Source organism: Oryzias latipes, chromosome 4 (assembly GCF_053564925.1).
Source record: "Oryzias latipes strain Hd-rR chromosome 4, Olatipes_Hd-rR_3.1".
NCBI classification, from domain to species: domain Eukaryota; kingdom Metazoa; phylum Chordata; class Actinopteri; order Beloniformes; family Adrianichthyidae; genus Oryzias; species Oryzias latipes.
The window spans coordinates 20,520,356-20,543,651 of NC_136240.1; the positions used below are offsets into that span (position 1 = coordinate 20,520,356).

General features: G+C 38.6%; 1 protein-coding gene across 21 annotated transcripts in view; it reads left to right on the top strand.

Annotated features, from left to right (window-relative positions):
- Nucleotides 1-23,296, top strand: part of lrrc7 (leucine rich repeat containing 7) — a 126,461-nt gene that overhangs the window by 92,559 nt on the left and 10,606 nt on the right. For 9 of the 21 annotated variants that reach the window (XM_020702499.3, XM_078946037.1, XM_078946038.1 and 6 more), the window contains 26 exons: nucleotides 2,800-2,917; nucleotides 3,069-3,147; nucleotides 3,651-3,740; nucleotides 5,496-5,552; nucleotides 5,866-5,929; nucleotides 6,028-6,102; nucleotides 6,189-6,333; nucleotides 6,603-6,675; nucleotides 6,901-6,918; nucleotides 9,804-9,933; nucleotides 10,517-10,632; nucleotides 10,838-10,907; nucleotides 11,500-11,599; nucleotides 11,765-11,889; nucleotides 13,026-13,244; nucleotides 13,877-13,999; nucleotides 14,791-14,902; nucleotides 16,649-16,862; nucleotides 17,506-18,009; nucleotides 18,312-18,536; nucleotides 18,625-18,847; nucleotides 18,939-19,286; nucleotides 19,438-19,683; nucleotides 20,206-20,418; nucleotides 21,247-21,414; nucleotides 22,460-22,579. In XM_020702499.3, coding sequence (XP_020558158.1) covers nucleotides 2,800-2,917; nucleotides 3,069-3,147; nucleotides 3,651-3,740; nucleotides 5,496-5,552; nucleotides 5,866-5,929; nucleotides 6,028-6,102; nucleotides 6,189-6,333; nucleotides 6,603-6,675; nucleotides 6,901-6,918; nucleotides 9,804-9,933; nucleotides 10,517-10,632; nucleotides 10,838-10,907; nucleotides 11,500-11,599; nucleotides 11,765-11,889; nucleotides 13,026-13,244; nucleotides 13,877-13,999; nucleotides 14,791-14,902; nucleotides 16,649-16,862; nucleotides 17,506-18,009; nucleotides 18,312-18,536; nucleotides 18,625-18,847; nucleotides 18,939-19,286; nucleotides 19,438-19,683; nucleotides 20,206-20,418; nucleotides 21,247-21,414; nucleotides 22,460-22,579 — 3,975 coding nt within the window. The remainder of the gene's footprint in view (nucleotides 1-2,799; nucleotides 2,918-3,068; nucleotides 3,148-3,650; nucleotides 3,741-5,495; nucleotides 5,553-5,865; nucleotides 5,930-6,027; nucleotides 6,103-6,188; nucleotides 6,334-6,602; nucleotides 6,676-6,900; nucleotides 6,919-9,803; nucleotides 9,934-10,516; nucleotides 10,633-10,837; nucleotides 10,908-11,499; nucleotides 11,600-11,764; nucleotides 11,890-13,025; nucleotides 13,245-13,876; nucleotides 14,000-14,790; nucleotides 14,903-16,648; nucleotides 16,863-17,505; nucleotides 18,010-18,311; nucleotides 18,537-18,624; nucleotides 18,848-18,938; nucleotides 19,287-19,437; nucleotides 19,684-20,205; nucleotides 20,419-21,246; nucleotides 21,415-22,459; nucleotides 22,580-23,296) is intronic. The other 12 variants (XM_078946041.1, XM_078946039.1, XM_078946040.1 and 9 more) reach the window with 6 other exon arrangements.

Genomic DNA, 23,296 nt, shown 5'->3' on the forward strand with positions numbered 1-23,296 from the left:
GAAAGTGGATTTATATTGCTTTTTTTTCTTTTGTTAATGTTAAAAGATACAATTTTAGGTATACTTACACATTTTTTATAGATACTAGCCTATATTTTGTCACACCGGAGAATATTTCTCTTATAGACGGATAGAACACTCTTCTTGTGTATATATTATTCATATATACTGTAAACAAATTAAAGTATACAGATGTGTTCAGCGCACATTTGACCTTCAGTAACTATTTCTGGTATTTTTCCACATTCAAATTCTGGTGCTTTAATCAGTGTTATCAAATGTCGTATGTGAAAATGATCATAAAAATAAAATAAGTGATTTTACTTATATTTATCTCTACTTACTCCCATGTTATTTAAAAAAAAACAAACATTGAAAACGATGTTTGGGCTTTCTTTTTGAGTCCGTGCTCTGATCCTTCTCCACAAAAATCTCTAAGATCTGTTGGAAATTCTTCCTTATTTTCCTTTATTTTATATGAGTATCTCCCTCTTAATGGAGAAAGACGTACTTAGTTTGTTCTGTTTCTACGGCACCAGTGTAGCTACAAAGCAACTGTCAGCTCATGTCTGCCCCTGCTGGTGAGGCTTGCCTCACCTAAAGCCTTTTCTACGGGCCTACAGCAGTGTTTTCAGCACACGTCTCTGTTAACATTGAGCCCTGCCGTCAGACATGAGGCATAGCGCTTCAGAACCTCACCTGGAGTTTCCACTCCGTATCTGATCGTGCAACACTCAAATTCAGCGATTTTAAAATCAGAAACTGTGGAAAACGTGTTGAGTTGACTGAAAATGTATATTTAATACAGATCAGTGGAAAATAATATTTACTTAATTTACCTTTTTCTATTTTATCACGATCATGCAAGGTGAGGCTGTGCCTCACTTGCCTGACCTGACCGCACCTCACTGCTGCCTAGAATGTAAATGTGCAACTCAGTGACAAATTAAATTACCGGTATGTTAAACTTGCAAACATTTATGAACATAAGAATTTGGAGTTAACCTCTCTTTCTCTCCTGGAACTTCACCAAGCCATCAATATTAGGATTTAAAACCTGATATGACACATTTACTGTCATTCAAGTGTACAAAACACAATGAAATGTCCAAGAGTCTTTTCCTGGTTGGCTGCCTGAATTTTGTGGCAACACCTACCTTCCTCCTGACCTTTAATGGGGCGCCATCAGTAACCAGACTGACATCACGTGACCAGGTCACTAACATAGTCTGGTGCAGTAGCAAGAGAGCTAACAATGTCATCAGCTGTTGTTGTGTCCATCAACACAAGAAACTCCGCTGTGACGTTTCTTTAACACCTCTAATAAATATGCACAGTTGTGCCATATCTGTATCTGTGCTTTCATCAATACTGACCAAAAATGCAATAAATGACTGGATTCCTTCATTTGGCGCCCAAGTCTCATCAGAGATGTTGTATCTACAGTTGTAATCCTTGACAGACTTATGCTAGCAAAGGTCGACTGCTTTTTGGAAACAAGACTTCTGCAGCCTTCAGCATTTTTCAATAGGTTAACTATCCAAAAATGGTTTGGATGTTTGCTCCAACTTTTTTGCAATAAGGTAGCTAGGTGTCTCTGCTCCATCACCGATGTCACGTTCAACCTTTTTTTTTTTTGACAACATTTTGGTCATCAGTGAGTCACTCACTACTGATCATTCTTATAGCAATGCAACAGCGGTGGGGCTCGCGCGGAACCAAACTAGATCTTGCTCAGACATAGAGCTGTTAGGTTTCGCTTTTGGCATGTGAAAAGATATGCTGTTTCACCTGTTTTGCTTTTCCTTTGCTCCCCTATTAACGGAATTGCGCATTTCGGTTATTTCTTTAAAAAATCATAACTCTCCACAGGAATGGACTAGAAACGTGCTTTTTTTTAAACATCCCTATAATTTTTACTCTTCTTGACTGGGCCGGATTGAACCAGCTGGCCATTCTAAATCACGGTTCTAAAGCCATTAGTGTTGCTACGAAGCTGAATTTTCTTCCTTTACAAAATGATGAATTTGCTCATTTATGAATGCCCTATCAATGCAAACAGATGCACCCTGCTCAGAGTCAGATATTGCTTTTACAATTCCTGAAAGAGGCAGTGTTGCATTGCAGCAAATACAAAATTTACCCACATTTCTTTCCAATAATTACTTCACCTATCTCCTTGTTCAACTTTATGATATTTATTCCAGTAGTTTGTTGCAATTAATCAAAGACCTGTCCATCTCTGCCTTTGCTTTTTGTTAATCTACTTAATATGACAAAGTACTTGTGCATTTTTTTTTTTATCCTTTACAGATAAACAGAAATAACACCAGCCTCTCCAAAATAAACTTCACTGCTGAGCAAACCTCAGCTATACTTTGTCCTGCTCATTTCAATAGCTCTACAAGTGCCTTGGGGGGGGGTCATTTCCTTGCCCGCACGAAACAAAAAGTTTATTAATATTATGCCTGAAAGTGATGGAATGAAGTAGTGTTTTAAAGAGCAATTTCATTAATTATTAACATTTTGATTCTGTGGAGGTGCTTTCATTATAATTTGCTTTTAGCAATTTTTCCAGTTAAGGACCATACATCTTTGAATTAACTCCAGCTTATCATTTACCCTTGGGACCTTTGATTTAATGTGCAGCATTCAAAGAAAAACAAAGCTAATTGAAGCAATTTTGCAACGTTAAGTAGTGTTTTGCTGCAGAAAATTAAAATGTGCCCTTTCTTTCTTGTAGTTTTCTTTTAAAGGTCGTTTCTGTTAGAAAACTATCCTCTGTTTGTTCCCCCACAGCAACTCTTCAACTGCCAGGCCCTGAAGAAGCTGAGCATGCCTGATAACGACCTGTCCAACCTGCCCACCACCATCGCCAGCCTGGTTAACCTCAAAGAGTTAGACATCAGTAAAAATGGTAACAGTGAGACCAATGATTGATTTGCATTGGACCTTAATCATGAAGATAACTTAGAATTCCTTTCTTGATCATAAAGTCATTTGGCAGTCAAAAATAAAACCTATATTTCAATTTACACTCTCACAGACTTATTTTCTATGACTGACAGGTATCCAGGAGTTTCCAGACAATATTAAGTGCTGTAAAGGCCTGTCTGTGGTAGAGGCCAGCGTCAACCCCATCACCAAGTAAGACACTGACATCACAGATATAACCCAGCAACAAAGTTCATAAACCCAGAGACAAATTTGGAAATCTTTGATATAATCTCCTGAGGGAAAAAAGAACAATAAACTATTTTCACACATTTTCTCCACCTATTACAGAAGCACATGTCCATGCTCATATCCGTCTGTTCAGGTCCATAAAAAGGCCCAGCTGCTTATTGTCCAACATGCACACCTGTGTAATAAAACACACACAGTAGAAAGAGGATTCTGCTAAAACATGGGTTTTTATTTGATTCCAGCAACAGGCCATTCACTGTCGTAGCCTTGAAGCAAAAAAAAATTCTGCAGACAGAAGTGCCTCTGTGCATGCCACGTGCATGCAGCAAATGACTCATCCGCAAGCTAGTGGTGGCTAGCTGTTTCTGCTGAGGCCTTTATTGGGAAACACCTCTTTATTTTGCATCTTCATCATCTGTTTCCGTCTTTTTCTGTTTCTCACTGAGCCTCGCTCTCCCTTCCAGACTCCCTGATGGTTTTACGCAGCTTCTGAATCTGACCCAGCTCTTCTTAAACGATGCCTTCCTGGAGTATCTGCCGGCTAACTTTGGCAGGTAAAATGATGCAAGCTTGACTAAATATGAATATTTTCATCGTCTGTTAAAAGCTAATGAATGCAAGTTCATCAAATATTCTTTCAAAACCGGAAATTTGTACTTAAATTTGCAACTAATTATTTTTTCTCCTTATTCAAAACTAAAAAATGTACACCATCAGATGTAATGAAATGACCACAATCACTTCTCTTCTCGTCTCCTGGTAATTAGTGGGATTGAAAATAAAGTAGATGTCCTCAAAGTTAATGTTTTGAAAGAGTATATAAAAAAAATTAAAATCTCAGAAGCAACGATTTAAGTGAAATAAATCTGGTTTAAGGACTGCACGGAGGTGCAGTTGTTAGCGAGAAGGTCCCGGTTCAAACCCCAGCTGGGACTTCTGTGTGAAGCTTGCATGTTCTCCCCATGCATGTGTGGATTTTATTTGGGCACTCAGGCTTCCTCCCACAGTCCAAAAACATGCTTCACAGCTTAATTGGTTACTCTAAATTGTCCCTAGGTGTGTATGGGTGTGTGATTATGTGGCCCTGCCACAGGCTGGCGATCTGTCCAGGATATAACCCACCTTCGCCCAACAGTAGCCAGGTTAGGTTCCAGTAATCCTGTGACCCCGAGAGGGATACAGCGGGATGAGAAAATGGATGAATGGGTGGATAGACTTGGTTTATATTGTTAAAGGCAGAGAAACCTCCAAAACTGCAGCTCTTGTCTACAGTGGTGAATTTTTGTCAAAGCTAACAGATAGAAACAGTGATCATGTCCAACCAAGGTGCACATGGATCCAAGAGATGAGCTACTGTGGTTCCAGGTGTTGAAAGAGTTCATGATGGTTTAGGTGTAAAAGGGTTGGAACACACAATTGCAGTTTGTTGTGTGTTGCCAAAGAGCCACAGACAACTTTACCTGACATTGCCCTCCAAAAGGATCTAACCATAAGCCTACGAGCATCAGAACTGCCCCACTGATCAATGGTAGAAAAAAAAGTCTGGTTTGGATGAAACATACGGCCCTTTATAGGATAAAGGGAAGTTGATGGTGGTAGCATGATGGTTTAGGAAAAGATCTTCTGAAAGCTCTTGGATCCATCCATCAATGCAGAGGACAAATACCATCTAACCTCACTTTGTGTGAATTCTTTGTGATATCTTTTAACAGCATGAATACCCCGCCACAGAACAAAAAAGGATGCAGCACTGGTTTTAGGAGTGTGACAAAAGATACATTTACAAGATCTAAAAGTCTGATTTATAGATGCCCCACCACACAGCTTACAGGTCAAGGATCATGACTTGAAACATCTTGAAACTACAAAACCTTTGATCCATGCCTCTATGGGTCAGACTGCTTTGGCAGCAAAAGCAATATCAACAGAATTTTAGGCATGTGGTTGTAAGTTGTAGGAATTTTTCCATCTACGCTTTTACTGCCTTTTTTATAGACATTAATTTTTCAAGATGGGGACCAAATTCTCTGAAGTAGCTCATCTCTGTTATGGTGAACTGTTATAGTGTTGGGATAAAATGTTAACCATTGTAAGATAGAGCAAAAACAGAATTTAAAAAGAAAAAAACTGCTGTTTCTCTTTCCTTTTTCTCCTATTTAGGGTTTTACTGATTCTATTTTAAATGTATTTATATATTTTAATCAACCGGCTGAAGCCCATTAATAGGTGAATTCATACACTAAAATCTCAAAAATCACATCAAGAATGAAGGGAATTAAAGTATGGTTTATGTGCCATCTGTTTTTCAGACTCTCCAAACTACGGATCCTGGAGCTGAGGGAGAACCACTTGAAAACCATGCCAAAGTAAGACAAGCTCCCATATGTGTGCTGGAACTTAATTCTTTAAGACTGAATGAAACCAACGTCCCAGGTGTCTGAATTAAAACTGTTAATCTCTGGCAGGTGCTCCTGAAACAATGTAGAAATGTGTTAGGTCAAAAATGAGTCATTGTACTTCTATTGTTTATTTTCCGATTACACAGATTTCTTTAGTCAAACAAAAAAGAAGCAAAAAGCAAAAATCTACTTCGCACTACTGCAGTGACACATTCCTGTCGTGGTTTTTATGACTCACTTAAAAAAAGTTGTATGTTTTGTGCAAAATCTGTCCTCTCAGGTCCATTCACAGACTGACTCAGCTAGAGAGGCTGGATCTGGGAAGCAATGAATTCTCTGAAGTGGTGAGATCAGTTAGAACCTGTAAACCAGGCCAAATTGCTGCACACCATTCTCATTGCTGGTTTTGCTTACTTTCAAATTCTTGTTTTCTACACGTTAGCCAGAAGTGTTGGAGCAGATACACAACCTGAAAGAACTGTGGCTGGATAACAATTCTCTACAGACAATACCAGGGGTAAGGCTGCACAGTGTTTTCTCAAACCTTCAGACTGGTTTTCACGTTGTTGTTGAACTGTCCCTCCTCTTTCTCACTCTCAACAGTCTATAGGAAAGCTTCGTCAGTTGCGGTACTTGGACTTGGCCAAGAATCGCATTGAGACATTAGATTCTGATGTTTCTGGCTGTGAAGCCTTAGAGGACCTGCTGCTCTCTTCCAACATGTTGCAACACCTCCCAGACTCTATAGGTATGCACACAAACACAGAAATGCACAATTCTCTCTCAGAAGGAAATCTGAAATTGTTATTAAGCTTTGCAGAGGATTGTTGTTTATTTATCAGCGGAGAGCTGCAGCATAATTTAAAATATCTGCAATATTTAACTTGAATTTGTAGTATATTTCTGCAGCATCAGAGTATTTCTGTAAAGAGTGCTGCACAATGCAGGATGGTGAAAGCATAAAAGTTGGAATTCCCTTCCTGCACCTTTGCATGTACTCATTTCCCTCTGATGCAGGAATGCTGAAGAAGCTGACCACACTGAAGGTTGATGACAACCAGCTGACCTCACTGCCTCACACCATTGGGAGGTGAGACATGGACTCGCACTCCCGTAAAAAAAGCAATTTATAAAATCCAAACCACTTTTGAATCACATCCAACCTTTTTTCAACTTTTTTAAGAATTAATTTATTTTATTTTTTAAAGTGTGTGGTGGTTTTTTGTTTTACCTTGTTCATTGGTAGTGGTTCTGTTATGCTGGCTCATGATTGGGGGTTCTGTGTGTTGTGTTCGCTGCGTTGCCATGGCGTTAGTCCGAAGCCCAAGCAAGGGTGAGTAACATTAGCCTACTGGGTTCAGGGCTGTGTTCAGAGACAAACAGATGTTGAGCTGCTTTGCAGATACAAAAATAAAATCCTGCACCCACACATGATTCAAATGAAGAAGACAAAAAAGACTTAAGTTCCCAAAGTACATTTCACTAACAAATATTTAAAAATTCTTGTTGGAGAAATCAAATCTTTACGAATAACATCTTGAATTCATTAGCAAATATTTTACATCACATTTAAAAAGAGAAAACTTTTGAAGTCTTAATTTTACACTGTTTTTTGTAATTTGATCATTTTAGCACAATTTGTACAAAAATCTTGTCTATAAGGCAAATTTAAAAAATGTATCACCATAAAGGAGAAATATGGCATCAATTTCCATAGTCTATACTGTTTTTTGTTGTACAAACGTGGGTGTGTGTGAGTGTGTGGAAGTCCAGACTCCGATTATTTTTCAAAATCAAACTTCCGGCAGGTTTTGTATCTCAATGCAACAAAAGCTTATTGTCTTTCTGAACAAGTCCCGGTATTTAACCCTGATAAGTAAGACTGCGTTGAAAAAGCTGGGACATATGGGAAATGCTAATACTTTTTTTATTTTTATTATGTTTTTTACCTTAAATTCTATGTATTTGCAGACAGCGTATAAACCTCTTTGTTCCGTTTTTATTAATAATAAAAAACTTAATTTGTATAGCACCTTTCAAGAAAAAAATCCCCAAATGCTCAACAGTCAAACACAGAATATAAAAAGAATGATGAAAAAGCAATTTTAAGAAGCTGCTTTTTAAAAGGAAACACTGAGTCTGCAGATCTGAGGTTGAGAAGAAAGGAGTTCCAGAGCGATGGAGTAACTGCTGCAAAGGCTCTGTCACCTTTAGTTTTTAACCGGGTTCTCTTAACAACCAGCAGGGTCACATGATCTCAAGGCCCTGCTGGGAGTGTACAGCTGCAACAGGTCTTTTTTATAGATCGGTGCTTGGTTATAAAGAGCTGTGTATGTTTAAAATGCACTTGGAAACCGATGGGGAGCCAGTACAGCTGGATTAACAACGGGGTGACGTGTGAAAACTTGGATGAATTGGTTAAAAGCCTTGCAGCAGCGTTCTGGACAACCTGGACCTCACTTTAGTTGGTTCAAGTTGGTTTTTACAACCAACTTGATGTTTAGCAGCTTTAAATATTGTATGAAACACACTTAAATTGCTACTGGATCACAATTCAGAATTAGACAAATGGGAGTTTTTCATGTTTTAACATTGTAAAAAAAACTTTTTAACTGTTAAACATACAATAGGATACATGTTGTTAACTGGGCAACTGTTATTTGCACATTATAAGGGATTTTTCCTTCCACAGTGCCTCCATATGCAACCAGAGTTGAAGGAATTTAAGGGACTTTCAGAGTGTAAACAAAAAATGAAAGCTAAAACAGTGCAACTGTTTATCCATGTGAGGGGTTTGTACAAAGAAAGATGTATATTTCAGATCTTTTCTTAAAGATAAGGACAGTTTGTTTCTTAAATCAACAAACAGATGGACCATTCAAGCTATTATACAGTCAAAAGCCAGAATTGTATCACTGAAATGGAAAATATGTGTTTGTGAATGTGAACACAATCCCAATGTGCCTGCAGAGTAATGCACTGCCTACTAGATGTTGTAATGTTGCCTTTTGCAGGGATGCATTTTCTTTTTTCAGTTGGACAATGTAAAACATATTCAGCATTAAATGAATGGTTGCGATTAAATGCAGCCATGTGTTAGGGTTTATCCTGTCTGCAAAAACATTAAAAAAGTCAAAACAGTGTAAAATTTTTTGTATTGATCATTTTGCATATTCTCCCAACTTTTTTTTATCTGGAATTCTAGTTTGGGTTATGTCATTTTTTTAGAGGTCACGATTGCTTTACGCTTTCTTTTCTTTTAAGGCTTCCATTGTACCATCCCGCTTGGTGCATCCACTTTCTGAATGTACTTGGTGGGCAGAGTCCTCCAAAGATGTTTCATTATGCTCAGACGAGCAAACTGAGAAAATGTATATCATAAATATTTATATCTTAGCCCTACATCTTGGTATGCAATACAAAAGTCTTCCTTTTATTCTCCCTCCTCTTATCCCTAACCGTATGGTGGCCCAGATGGTTTGGTCTGTTGGGAATAACAATGGCAGACTAATGCAATGTTAATAGAGACAGTACATTAATGTATCGGTGTTGTCTCATTAGCATTATCCTGCTGTTAGTGTGAAGCCAGGCCAATGCAGGCAATCAGAGGGCAGTCAGAGTGTCCTGTAGAGGGCTTGTGAGAAATGTAAACGTGTGACAGGAGAGGGGAGGAGATGGGGTCCAGGTTAGATAGCCTTTGTGAGTAAAAAAGAGAAAAGCTTTATTTTGAACTTTCATGACTTTTCATCCTCTATAAAACTTTTATTTTTTAAGATCTAAATGGACTTATTCTTTGAATCTTTAATGTGAATTTATTTTCTTTACCCGCTATACCCCGTCTGGGGTCACGAGGTTGCCAGTGCCTGTTCCGGCTACTGTTGGGCAAAGGTGGGGTACGTCCTGGACCAGTCATGTGACAATACTTCTCCCTTAAAATGTTATCTTTATCTTTTCAACAAATCCTTTAAAAGACAAATAAATTAATCATCCCCAACCCTAGACTCTCTATGGGCACATTCAAACAGCTTGAGCTTGACAAATAGCAGGTTTATAATCCTGCTGATTGACGAAGCGCTCTGCAGATCAAAGTTAGTCTCATCTTTTTCCTAGAAGTTTAGTGTTGAAAAAAGTGTTTTGAAGCCAGGATTACAGCGGAGGCTGTAAAAGCTGCAGAATGAACCTTTTTTTTCTCTGCCATCATGTCTTGCCACCCTGCAGCCTGTCTCTGTTGGAGGAGTTTGACTGTAGTTGTAATGAGCTGGAGTCGCTGCCGCCAACCATTGGTTACCTGCACAGCCTGAGGACCTTTGCTGCTGATGAGAACTTCCTCACGGAGCTGCCTCGGGAGGTAGAGACATCTCTTCACAGTCATGCTGGCACTGACATTGTGTGGAACTAACAGTGTTCATCGTAGAAACATCCTTTCTAGTGAAATAACTGACGTTTTCTTATTGACAGACTGTTTTCTGCTGATGTAATTATTTGTAACAGTTTTGCAGCATACCCATGCTGTACTGATGAAAATGGGGCAACCCCCTCGAAAGTGTGGGTGGTGGCGTTTTTTGTTGTTTTTTTTGTTGCATTAGATTTATTTTAAAATTTGCATAGGACTCCAAAAAAAGTCTTCCTGATTTTTACACCAATTATACACCATTGCAGTCTTTCCTTCAAAATAAAAGTCATTTTTAAAAGTTTTCTATGATGCCCAATTTTTTTTTTTAAACTAGTACACTGTTGGCCATTAATTAAAATACAAGTATCCCATAAAAATATTCATTATCAGTTTCAAATTGTTATTTTCATGGATTTTAAACAGTTTTTTTTTCTTTTTGCTGTTATTTAAGAAACTTCATCTACATATAAGTTGATGTATCTAACACCAGTGCTGTGAAGTAGATAATGGGATCTGAAGGTTGGTTACTGTCTCGCAGATTGGTAACTGCAGGAATGTGACGGTGATGTCACTGCGGTCCAACAAGCTAGAGTTTCTTCCTGATGAGATCGGACAGATGACCAAACTTCGTGTGCTTAACCTCAGTGACAACAGGTTCGTACGCACGGGCCAAGGGTGAGCAGTGACTCACGTCGAGTCACTCATGCAAGCAACATTTTCTCAATGGCCGTTCCAGTGCTGTTGCGGATTTGGCGAGTGTGTTGCCATGGTTACGTGCTCTTCAGGCTGTACTGTGTGTGTGTGTAGGAAGAGGAAGCATCCCACTTTTATTCCTCATCTCCCTCTGTCCCCCTCACAGGTTGAAGAATCTACCATTCACCTTCACTAAGCTGAAGGACCTGGCAGCTCTTTGGCTTTCTGACAATCAGGTACTTTCTGCTTCTGTTTTACAAGAAAAACCATCAACAAACTCACTCATCAAATTAATTTTTAAGACACTATTATCAGCAATCTTAGTGCTTTTACCTTTAATTTAAACTCTTAAACTCAGTCAACATTGATGTCAGTGATGGATCTTTATTTATCTTGAAGAAATTTAAAATTGAAATGAGGTTTAAGAAACGGCAGTGATGTGGACTTTCATTTGCATTTAGAATTGCTAGTTAGGCATGCATGCACTGTTTCTAAGTTCAAAGTCAGCTTAAACTGATGCCACTTTTTCATTAAAGGGAAAATCATTGGAGAGCAAAATAGAAATCAAAGATTTGATATGCATGAATGCACTCAGAATTTCTGACATCTTTTTTTTTTACACCTCATATTAATTTTGCTGTGTTTTAGCCAACAGATATTTTCTTACAATAATTAAGTTCTTCCTCTGTAGTGCTCCAAAATTCTGATTCTTTTTGGGACACGGTTGGGCTGAATATCTGCTTTGCACAACAGTTGTATGTTCTCAAGGAGACAGAGAATATAAGAAGTGTTCTTACACCTAACAGCAGCATACCTGTTTGGTTGCAGTCCAAGGCTCTGATCCCGCTGCAGACAGAAGCCCATCCAGAAACCAAACAGAAGGTTCTGACCAACTACATGTTTCCTCAGCAGCCACGTCACGATGAGGGTAAATCTTTTCGTCTCTTTGTCTGACAGTGGCTGAATGTTTCACAGAGAAATGCTCTGTTAGTCATAGGACCTTTGCATGGGCAATTTAATATTTGGACTTGTAGGCAAAAATATTAGAAATGATAAACCCTTATTATTTTACCATCTGTGTGTTTGTGTCTAGATTATCAGTCGGACAGTGACAGCTTTAATCCTACTCTATGGGAGGAGCAGAGACAGCAGAGGATGACTGTGGCCTTTGACTTTGAGGACAAGAAAGAAGAGGAAGACAACTCTGGGAAGGTCAAGGTCGGCTCTATGTATTTATCTATCACCCTCTTTTTAAATAATCAAGAGGGTTTTCAGTCAAATAATATATATAGAAATGTCATTTTCACAATAAGAAATTGTTTTGTAGGAATTATCTTTTAGCTATTTGACTGCATCCTTTTTGACAACAAAGGAATACAGAATCTGTTCCGCAGCCATGACTTATGTGTCCCGCTGCTGCAAATACAATCACTTTGATTGGGCTGCATCTTAAAGGTCAATCTTGTCAGGCTCAGACTCAGACTATTGAGTCTCAGACTCAGACTAATTCCAGCCTGGATGTTCATAATTTGTGTTTCAGATGAAAATTTAAATGGGCACAAATCCATGTAGGTACTCACGAATAAACACGTCTTTCTCCTATTATAGAAATGATTATTTATTTGAGAGTAATTGTCTTGAAAGTCATGCTGGTATTTATTGTCTGCAACTTTTAAAAGTAAAAAAAAAAGAATAAGAAAATAACAGAAAGGATTTGAATAAAGCCATGTGATATTATTCTTTACACACATTGACTTTTTTCAACTATTAATTATGACATACTTTAAATATATGAAATTATTTGAAGTAACATTTTATAAAACTGATAAGGAAGATTACTTTGAAAGGTTTTTTTAACCTTTTAATATTTTTACATCCTTCTTTCCAGAAATATGTCAATAGTATTGCAAAAATGACTATATTAAGTTGTTTGTCTATATTTTTTTGTTAATGGGGATTTTAACCACTAGCTTCTGTCAACACAGTTTCTTATTTAAGTCCTTAATGAAGATTTCTGTTCTATAATTTTTTTTTAATTGTGAATCTTATTTAAAAAATTGATTTTGGGTCTTCCTTTTCTGTAGGAGTGAGGCTGGTGCATCACTGAGATAAGGGAAAGGAAAATGGATTATGGGGTCACTTTAACTTTTGAAATAAACTGTAAAAGTAAACTCTAAAGTTGAAGAATCCTACATCAGTTTGTCAGTGCTATAATTAAAAATTGTTGTGTTCAAATTAGCAGTAATTTTCTGTAAAACAAAAAAGAAAAACTGTAGAAAAACATTATGCTTAAAAAAATCAAAATAATTTCAATAATTTGCTAAAAAAATCACTGATTCTAAATCTTTTTGTAGGTGGAAATAAATCTAAAACGCTACCCAACACCTTATCCGGAAGATCTGAAAAATATGGTTAAGTCAGTGCAAAGCCTTGTGGGTAAAAGCATGCATCCGGGACACGCCCACCAGCACCAGCTGAGCACAGGTACTGCCACTTCGGCAGGCTCCAACATGGAACATTCTCACCTCAGCAAAGAGGCGTATGAGCCACCGTGGCCCCTTCCCCCTAAAGAGGTAAGGAACACACACACACACACATCTAACAAGCTGTCTCAAAAATCACATACTGGTTCATCATGTCTCAGGATTTCAGTTATTTCTTTTAATCAAAAATCCTGAAAAAACAATTTGTGAAACATTTTGGGTTGCTGTCCACATGCAAAAAGAATCAATTTCATTTTTAGCTTTTACTCAGCAATAAAGTTTACTAAGTTAAAGCTTAGTAAAGTAATTTGATTTGTTTAAGTAATTGTTTTTGTTAAAATTTGAGGAACATTTGGACAAAGCTTAGGATACACAAAACGAATAATGATGGTGTGTTTTGAGATCACAGATCCATTTCAGTGGTAAAAATGATTATCTTTCTTCTTTACCATATACAAAGATGGGAATCATTGTACATTTGCAATTGAAAATGTATGATATACATCTTCTATATGTAAAAAATTATTTTAATGTCAGTTACTGTGGTCTAATGTTGCAGTTACAGTATCTATTTTACATGTCACTTGTTTTTATTTGGACTAGATAATAATAGTCTTTATTTTAATGGCATGTTAAAATAGAAAGAAACAATGCCCCCTCGTAATGAATTTTTTTGCTCAGATGATTTCTGTTTATCATATGATGGGGATTATTGTCACCAGGTCACAGACAGAGAGATGCAGGACTTCTCTCAGTCTCAGCTCATGGATCAGGGATCAATGCATAACTCTGGGATCGATATTCCAAAGAGAAAAGATAAAGAAGATTTGACAGAGAGCTCAGAGGTTTGTCATGCAACATACGTAGAAGAAACAAACATGCGTCTGTGTTATGGCGGTTCTAAGGTTTAATCAGGATTGTGAGATAAAGCAGTGTTGTTAAGCTAAATAGGAAAGTTTTAACATTTTGTGCACTGCATTTTTTATTTAATAATACTTTTTTTTATCTGAGATGCTTCTGCATTTTGTGAAAATTTTCTTGAATCACTGATGAAAGTTTTATTAGTGTTGTGTTTGCTTACCTTTCTACAAAGTTGGTATTTATCTGAACTGCATTTTGCATTCTTATCCATGTACAACATTCATATCAATATTCTTTCATCTTTACATTGTATTTTTGCCCATTTATAATGTCATATATTTCTATTGCTCATTTACATTCACATTGCAGTTTTACCCTTTTGCAATGTTGATTATTACTTATTAATTCTCCATTTTATTTTTATTGTATTGTATTGTAAATTGTATTCTTATTTTGTATTTCATTTTGTTCTTAGGAAGCCAAATTTACCAACTGTCCAGGGAAAACAGATACAAAGTAGTTTTTTATGCTAACTCAAGTGCATTTGAGGAGATTTAATGTGCAATGTCCCAGTCAAGTAAACGCATAAAATTTTTTTATAATAGCAGCGTGAACAGAAAAAGGCAGATGCACATATTGCAGTGGATCCCTAAAATCATTTGTGGGTCACTGATGTACAAAAACCGTTCAAACCATCGGACAGGGTCAGCAGTTACAATGTCATCTGCTAAGATGGCCACCTAAAGCCATCGTTTGGTTTTGTTTTTCTCTCCAGGACTCCATGGGCGGCTCTCCCAATGACATACGTATCTCTGACATGAGGCCAACACTGGTGGAACCGCCGATGTACAAACCAAAGGTGGTGCTGCTTGGAAAGGAAAAGAAAGGTACTTCATTTCAGTGTTTAGAGCTAAATGCACTTGCAGTTAGATGTGGGTACAAAGCTGTGCTTTGTAATGAGCTGTGGGGCCTGTTGTAATGGTGTCCATTAATTAGTCACAGTTGTGAGCAGGTTTATTTCAGCACTTTGCAGAGAGGGAGGGAGGGATGCTGTGAGCACCGAGTGCAGGTCACAGTCTAGTGAGAGCAGTGTTTAGTTTGTCCTGTTTTACTCATTGGTGCCCTGAAGGCTTTAGTCTAATACGAGAAAAACAAAACAAGATTCAGAGCCTAATGAAAAATTAAAAAAAAAAAGTGAATAATTCAATGCTACGATCACATCTTCTGAAAAAAACAGAGAATGTTTTTAAAACGTGGACATAATACATGCTCATAAAAGCACAGGCATGAAACATTCATATATTTGGCCAGCAACATTTTTAGGTTTTCTTGATGCTATTGCACCCGGGGGACCTCTTTGGTCCAAACAGCACCAGATCATCAGGGTGAGAAAAAAAGGTTTAATCTTTTGCTTTTTTTTTTTTAAAGAAAGCTAAACAAGTAAAAAAAAATTAATACTTGTTTTATTTTCATTTTAATAAACTAAATGTGCCCAATGTCATAAAATGACAGAATATAGTTTTGATTTCCAAATTGCAACAAATGTTATTTACCTAAGCTTTGTTACCTTAAAGTCCCTCTTCAATCATATTTTGATCTGATGTAAAAGTATTCCCAGTGGTCTTTATTATGAGTATTTTAACTTATCGTTTTTAGGCAAAATTCAAAAAAAAAAAAAAAAAACTATGTTGTTTTCTAGGACATAGTTGTTCCAGGACAGGGAGCCGGTTTAGCTCGTGCTGGTTTGCAGCGCCTTCCTTCTGTGAAACCAGGGTTCAACTCCGGGCTGCTCCCTGTTCCCTTCTCTATCTCTGTGCCGGTCCCAAGCCTGGTTGCCTTGAGAGGGTTGCGTCAGGAAGGGCATCCGGCGTAAAACATTGCCAAGTTTACCATGCGACTCGTTCGCTGTGGCGACCCCTGATGGGAAAAGCCGAAAGGGAAACAACAACAGTTGTTCCAGCACAGCAGTACTTCTTCAGAAATTCCCCACTGAGTTGTGTGCGGGACTGTTGGCACAGAAGTAAGCCTCTGCTGATGTCCCATCATCCCTTTGTGTATACTCTCGCCCCTTACAAGCCCGAGCTAACATTAATGGTGGAACAAAAATGCCGAGCGATATCAGAGATATCCAGCCGTAGAGTTTTGAGCCAGATGACATTAATAAATCTATTTGTCTGAAATTTCATTTGCTGTGTCACAAAAGAGAGCTGCTCCTGATTCATCCCAACTGGATTAAAGAAATACTGAACTTAAAAATGCAGTTTTCATCTTAAATTATTTTATATATGTCCTCCATCAAGAGAAAAAAAAAACATGTTAAACTCTGTTTTCACTGGAGTGGGTCTTTAAGTAAAATGAGTCTATCTTTCTTGTTCAATAATAATGCACATTTTCAAGTATTTTACTTTTCTGAGTATCTACAAGTGTCTCTTTTGTTTTTTAAAAATCCATTATGGCAGAATTACTGTGATCTGTTTTAATAGAATCCTAAAGTGCTGTTTAAAGTTAAAATATTGTTTTTGTTTGCCATGTCAAGTGCTTTGCAGCAGCTGTACAAGAGGCTATCAGAGCAAAGAGGGTATGACATTTTCACTGAATAGCCATGCTTGTTTCCTTTGTGCGTCTGTGCGCAGAGTCCATAGATGAGGACGTGGATAAACGCCACTGTCTGAACCACAGCGGCTCCTCTGCCACCTACTCCGATTACTCACCCTCACAAGGCTCCTCAGGCTCCTCCAACCCACCTGGCAATACACACTCACATGCACACCCACACGCACATCCACACACCCCTGCCCTTCCAGCCCCCAACAAGGACCAGGGCCCTCAGACGCATTGGACCAACAGGTACACCTCACATCTAATCCTTAATGTCCATGAAATCTTCTTCCACCATCATGACCTGTTCCTAGTCAGCTTTTTAGCATTGTTGTTACATTACTGGTGCCATAGAGACTCAGTAAAATGCATATTTTTCTGTATGTTTTTCTTTTCACAACCTCTTCCTTAGTACATTTTACAGTATTGTGCAGCTATGGTCATAACTCTCCTTCTCCAAACTAATGAGGCAATGGGGTAATCTGACTGCGCTGTATTGGTTTTCTTTGGTAAATCCCATTCAAAAGGCTGAACTACACTCCAACTAATGATGCAAAAAAGGCAACAAAAAAAAGACTTTCTTTGTGCCAACAACAAAAGCTACAACTGCTACAACAAAAAGTCCCTGCAGGGTATAAGCTTGTTTTGGTATTTTTTTGACATTGCAGTTGTCATTTCATAAACTTGGGAGTCATGCACAGACATTTTTTACATTTTTTCCCCTGTTTTTTTTAATGTAATGTTGTATTTTCAAACAGCAAGTATAGGTCCTCTGGTCTAAAACCTATTGAGTCAATAGATTGTTCCTTTCAGATAAGTGTAACACATGTTAGTGTTGAATGGTGCTTTCGTAATCAGTCTTCACTATGTCATCCACTTTTTTTTTTGGTAGACTTGCCCAGTCGTTCCCTAAACCTATCGACTCAAAACCCTTGTTATCTCAAAGAGAAACACCTCCATCAGGAACCCTGCAGCAGCGGGGGGACCGCCGTCCGCTCAGTGAGCCTTTTGACTGGGCTGAAGTCCCGCACTATGACAACACTGGTTTTGATGCAGAAGAGTCTCCTCTGGATCCTCCATCTAACACGAGTCAAGGAAACCCACCACTGGGCTCCAAACCCCGTAGCCAGTCAACGCACGGCCGCCGGCCCCTCCTCAGGCAAGATAGAATTGTTGGAGTTCCCTTGGAGCTCGACACTCAGACTCTTCCTTACCACGGCAACCAGCGCTCCAACCCCGACAATGATCCGCAGTCTTCCGCGCCTCAGTCACAGAACCCATGGCAGAATTGGACGAGGACTCCTAGTCCACTTGAGGACAGAACTGCTTTCCCCTCCAAGCTGGACCTGACGCCCACCTCCAGCCCCAACCCTGACCGCAAGGACTTGGACCCCAGGTGACTCAGAGATGAACAATTGTCTCATTCATTTTATCAAATACCAAAAATTATGCCTTGACTTGGACAGTTTTTTGTTCTGAAAACATTTAAAAGTGCTCAATTATACAGATCCTCAATTTGTACTTGCATTGACTGCCAAGCAAGCCTTCAAAATGCTTCATATATTAGACAATGTATGACGTTGCTTTAGTATGTTGTAAAAATATTCTGTTTTTTTTAAATGATCCAGTTCTTTTTAAATCCTTAAACTTCTAGTAAATGTTCCTGAATTCCTTTAATTTCTCCCTTTTTACTCAAAGACGTGAGGTGAACTCTGGACCTTTGCCTGGAAATTGGATATACCATAACAATCAGAGCGAACAGAACAGGAAGGACCAGCTCACTGTTGGTGGGGGCAACAAGGTGACTGTGGTAATGAGTAAAAGCTCTGACCGCCTTTCCCCCATGATGAAAGAGATGAGATCCAAGTTCAAAAAGTCACAGAGTATAGATGAGATTGACATTGGCTCCTATAAAGTCTACAGGTTGGTTCTGTTTCTGCTGTCCTAAAATAAACCAGTGAGAAAATGTTTTTTCAATCATGTTTTGAGCTGAACTTGGTACCTTTTACAGTATTCCCGTGGAAACCTACAGTTCCTCCATTGAGCAGCAAACTAGTTTGGACCGCCAAGATCTGCCTGGTTCTTTGGAGCAGACCAACATGTCACGTTCACAGTCTGCTCCCATGTTGGATGAGGAAATGGGCTTCCCTGGTAACCAAAATCAGTCTGGACAGAACCAAAAACCAGCCATTCCACACAAGGCCTACCACTTTGATCAGAACTACAATCCCCAGGTTAATGTTTTTTTTTTTTTTCCTTTTAATGTTCAAATATACCTGTTAATTTCTATATGCAAAGTGACTGGAAACTGTTCTTGCTCTTTAGGTGACCATGGATCGTCGAATCCCTCCTCCATTTCCCAATACACCAGATTATGCTAACCACTCAGCAAAGATTTTGGATTATTTGAATCAGTCTGGAAAGACACTTCCCAAAGAGCTAGTGAGCCCTCGATACCGTGTGTATCCACCGCTGGAGATGTTCTCCTTCCCCCAAACACCAATCAACCAGGATGGCCCACCCAACCAACAGCAGCCAATCCCAGCACAGCGTTCCAGGCCAGGCTTTCTGAGAAGAGCAGATTCGTTAGTGAGCTCCACAGAGCTAGCTTTGTTTCGCAGAGTTCATGAAGCGCAGCAGGAGGCTCTGCAGGAAGCACAGTACAGACAACAGGTAGGAATCCAAGACATTATTTTGATATTTTAAAAACTGGATATACAATTGAACCATACCTGTTAAAATATTGACCGGTGGCATTAAAGATCATCAGCAAAATCTAAAGTACAGGGGATAGTTTTTGTAATGTTCCATCTTCCGTCTATAGGTAGACCCCCCTCATTACAGTCGGGCTCTTGCCTACTCCACACCAATGGATCACTCTGGTCTTACAAACATGGCCGAAAACCAAAGTCAGATGATGCAGAACAAAAGAAACGGTCGCTATGACGACGACTATACCGCTTACCAAGAGCAGAAGAAGCCCATGATTGGTTATCCTACTAAGAGTCTGACTCAACGTCGCCCCCTTTCTGCCAGGAGCTACAGCACAGAGACATATGGAGCCTCTCAGGTCAGACTATTTCTGTTACACGAGCTGTTGATGCATGTTAAAACCAAATGTTCCAACGGGCTAGGAGCTGTCAAAGTCTGCTACATCCGAACACCTATCAGCCTACAAAGCGCATAATTGAAGGCAAAACTAATTGAAACATGCACGTAATTTTTATGCCAGGTGGTAATTTAATGTTTAACAATTTGGTTAATCCCTTGGTGTCTAAAGCCCAATGGGTAACATTAATTTATAACACACATGACCCTTTATTACAGGTTAAAATCTTGCTGGGTTAACTTTATTTCAAAAGCACATACAGTTTGTTGTTAAAGTGTTTTCCTTGAGCCCCAAAATTCCACCTCACACATGAGCACATGATAAAGAATCTTTCAGGAGACACTGGAGATGTCAGTTGATACAAATCATGAGAACAATAGAGATGAACTAAAATGGAATGAAATGACAAAATAAATAAATAAAAAAACAAAGATTATACTAAACTGTCTATGTGGCATTGTCTGCCTTTTTATGTGCTTTTAGGCCCGTCCAGTGTCTGCTCGTCCCACCATGGCTGCCCTACTGGAGAAAATGCCTCCTGACTACACCCTTGCAACGTGCCCTGAGAAGCCATCAGAGGACACCATCAAAGTAAGACCTGTTGTACCACAAAAACCCGAAGACATCACGTCCAAGATGCCTGCTGACTGGAGGCAACAACTTCTGCGGCACATAGAGGCAAAGCGACTGGACAGGGTATATTTAAAAAACAAACACGGAAAATAACAACCCCCCCCCCCCCCCCCCCAAAAAAAAAACAACAAAAAAAAACTGCCACATACACATAGTGTTCAGAAATCCTCCCTGTCTGTATCTATGTAAGTCTTTGTTGTAAGGTTGACCAGATTTGTGTGTGGCTGCATGTGTCTCCACTCCACACTGTCACTGTGTCAGCCTGACCGAATCATCATTGGAAATCAGCAGCAAAAACCCTCAAAGGAAGTGCCTCAAATCCTGATTCTGGTCCAGCAGACTAATATTTATGTATTTTCGTTACATAGAACAACATGACTGACAGAACACAAGCTGGAAAAAATGGAGGACAAAAAAGTCATGGGAGGGAGAAGGTCTGGAGAACATATGATAAAAGATCTAATATCCCTTTATCTTGTTGATTGCAGACACTTTTCCTCCCCATTATGCATTTAAAACTATGTGAAAGCCAGAACACACCTCTCTATTGCTGAACATTTTGTATTCACACCACAGTATTGGTTACAATTATTTAGGTTTTTCCAAAAGTGCTTGTTGAAATACTCAAGCATGCTCTTCTGAACACATGGATACAGATTCTGGAAGAAACAATCCCCCCGTTGCTGCTTCTTCAACACACTGTTCTGTCTGTACTGACTGATCACATTTCTCTGTGCTTTCAGCACCTCTGCACTGTTGTTGTTGTTGTATAAGCAGTGTTTCTGTTGTTGTTTATTTGTTTGTGGAGCTGTGTTGCTCGCAGTGTGGGCTCCATCCTCTTCCCCTCCCCTCCATTCACCCATGTCGTGTAATGTTGTCTTCTCCAATCAGAGTGGTGTCCTAAAGCACAACACGCTCACGCTGGGCATGCTCTGTCAGGGCGTGGGTCACGGCCAGGGGCGCAGCAGCACTTTGAACTTTAACCATTACAATAACACTAAGCATGAGCCCCCTGCTGGCCGCTGGCTGCCACTACCTCCTCCTCCATCTGCCAATGCTGTGAGTATCACTTTAAGAACCGTGAACCCCTGCTACCCCACTGCTTTTACTGCTCTGTAAATTATTGGCATTTTGTGCCTTCCTTCCACTCCCAGATGTTGGCATATGCTTTTTCTCCATTATAATTTAGATCAAGCTAACCACCTGCATTAAGCAGTACAACCGTAAGGATATTACTTCCAAGAGCTTGTAAATCTTAAGCTAAAGGGCTTAAAGCTTCCAGTGAGATGGTGGTGAAATATATCATAGTTTAACAACACAAAACAGTTGTTGGCTTTACCTGTCTCCCCTAAATTCAACTGGTTAAAAGATTACCATGATTTTACTTTATTTCTTAAAAGTAAAAATATTCTTTTTATAAATGCAAATATACAGAAAAAACATTCTCCTACACTTTTACATACTCTTAGCATGCATCTCAGTCGATCTGCATCCAAAGGAAGATCCCAGCAGGGGCTCGGATCCATTATTGCTGGTGTTTCAAGTAGCCACTTGATATTGCTCCTCATTTCTCCACCCTAAACAGCATGCAAATTAAAAGCAGTGACACAGGCAGCATTTCTTCTCACTTCAGTCATGCTTTTTTCCAAACCCCATACAAAAAATAACAACAAGTTTTTTTTGATAGAATTGGAGTTAAACAGATTTTTCTGTACAACAGTTTTTTGGTTCAGACACGTTAAAGAGATGGTTGTAACTTTAACACTTTAACTGCTCACTTAAGATTTAATATTTCTTCAACTGCTGTTCTTACACACATCAACTTTTACCAAGAACGTTCACCAACTAAAATTATGTTCTTCAAGAATTCAAGGAGTATTTTATTGCCATTTTCAGTGAATAGGGCAGTTTCACAGAATTGGAATTTGCTGCGGTGCTAATATTGCGGTGCGGTGCTTGCATTGTTGGATTGCTGCTGGTTCACAAAACTTTAGGGTCTTTCATAAAGCCATTAAAATTGAGCTAAAAAGGCTAGAATGTAAATAAATGTAAACACACAAAATGACTTTACTTATAGTAAATGTCTCTTTTTTCTTTTTGTCAGACTCCCTCTCAGCAGGGCGGGATGCTGGATAATGACCAGGAGGGGGTATCGGGAAACAACCAGTGGGTCCCCTATTCACTTGGGAGGAGGGATGTCCCACCTGACAACCTCATGAAAAAGGTAAATGCTGAATGACCTGCCAAACTATTAGTCTCAGATGTGAAGTTCTTAGCCACCAAATTCCAATAAATACACAAACAAATAAAACCAAATATTTGAGCAATGAAAAAAAGGGGACATGTTTAATTAAACAGATTTTATTAACTTTATGACAGTGTTAATCCCTTTTCATTTATTTAGATGACAGTTGAACATGTTAGTTCTCCTTATATTGATCTTTTGAATCTGTGCACACAAAATATTTATTGCAAGTTACATTTCATCTTTATCAGCACAAAAAAAAAAAACAATCAAAACACGTCATCAGTTTAAATTCAGTGTCAACTACTTCCGGGGAAAGTGTGTTGGGATAAATGCTCATGGAAAAATTGAAAAAAAAAAATCAAACATGAATAAAAATTACAAAAGTTTTTATAGTAAAATAAACGTACAAAAGTATTTATTATTATTAGATAAAATTGATAAAAACAACTAAAATTAAAGCAACGTTTTTTTTAAAGTTTATGTATATTGTGACAGTTTTGTCTATTATGTTATCTAATTTTTGTTTTGTTTTACATTGGGCAAGGATGTTTACGCGCTTTTAAACAATAGTAGAAAACTTCTCCTCCTAATGTACCTGCTCAAAAGTCATGGATCTTAAAATCTATCAGAGAGAGGGGAAAAAAACGTATCAATATGAGTATGACTATGTGTGAAGCCATGTGCCATTGCAGT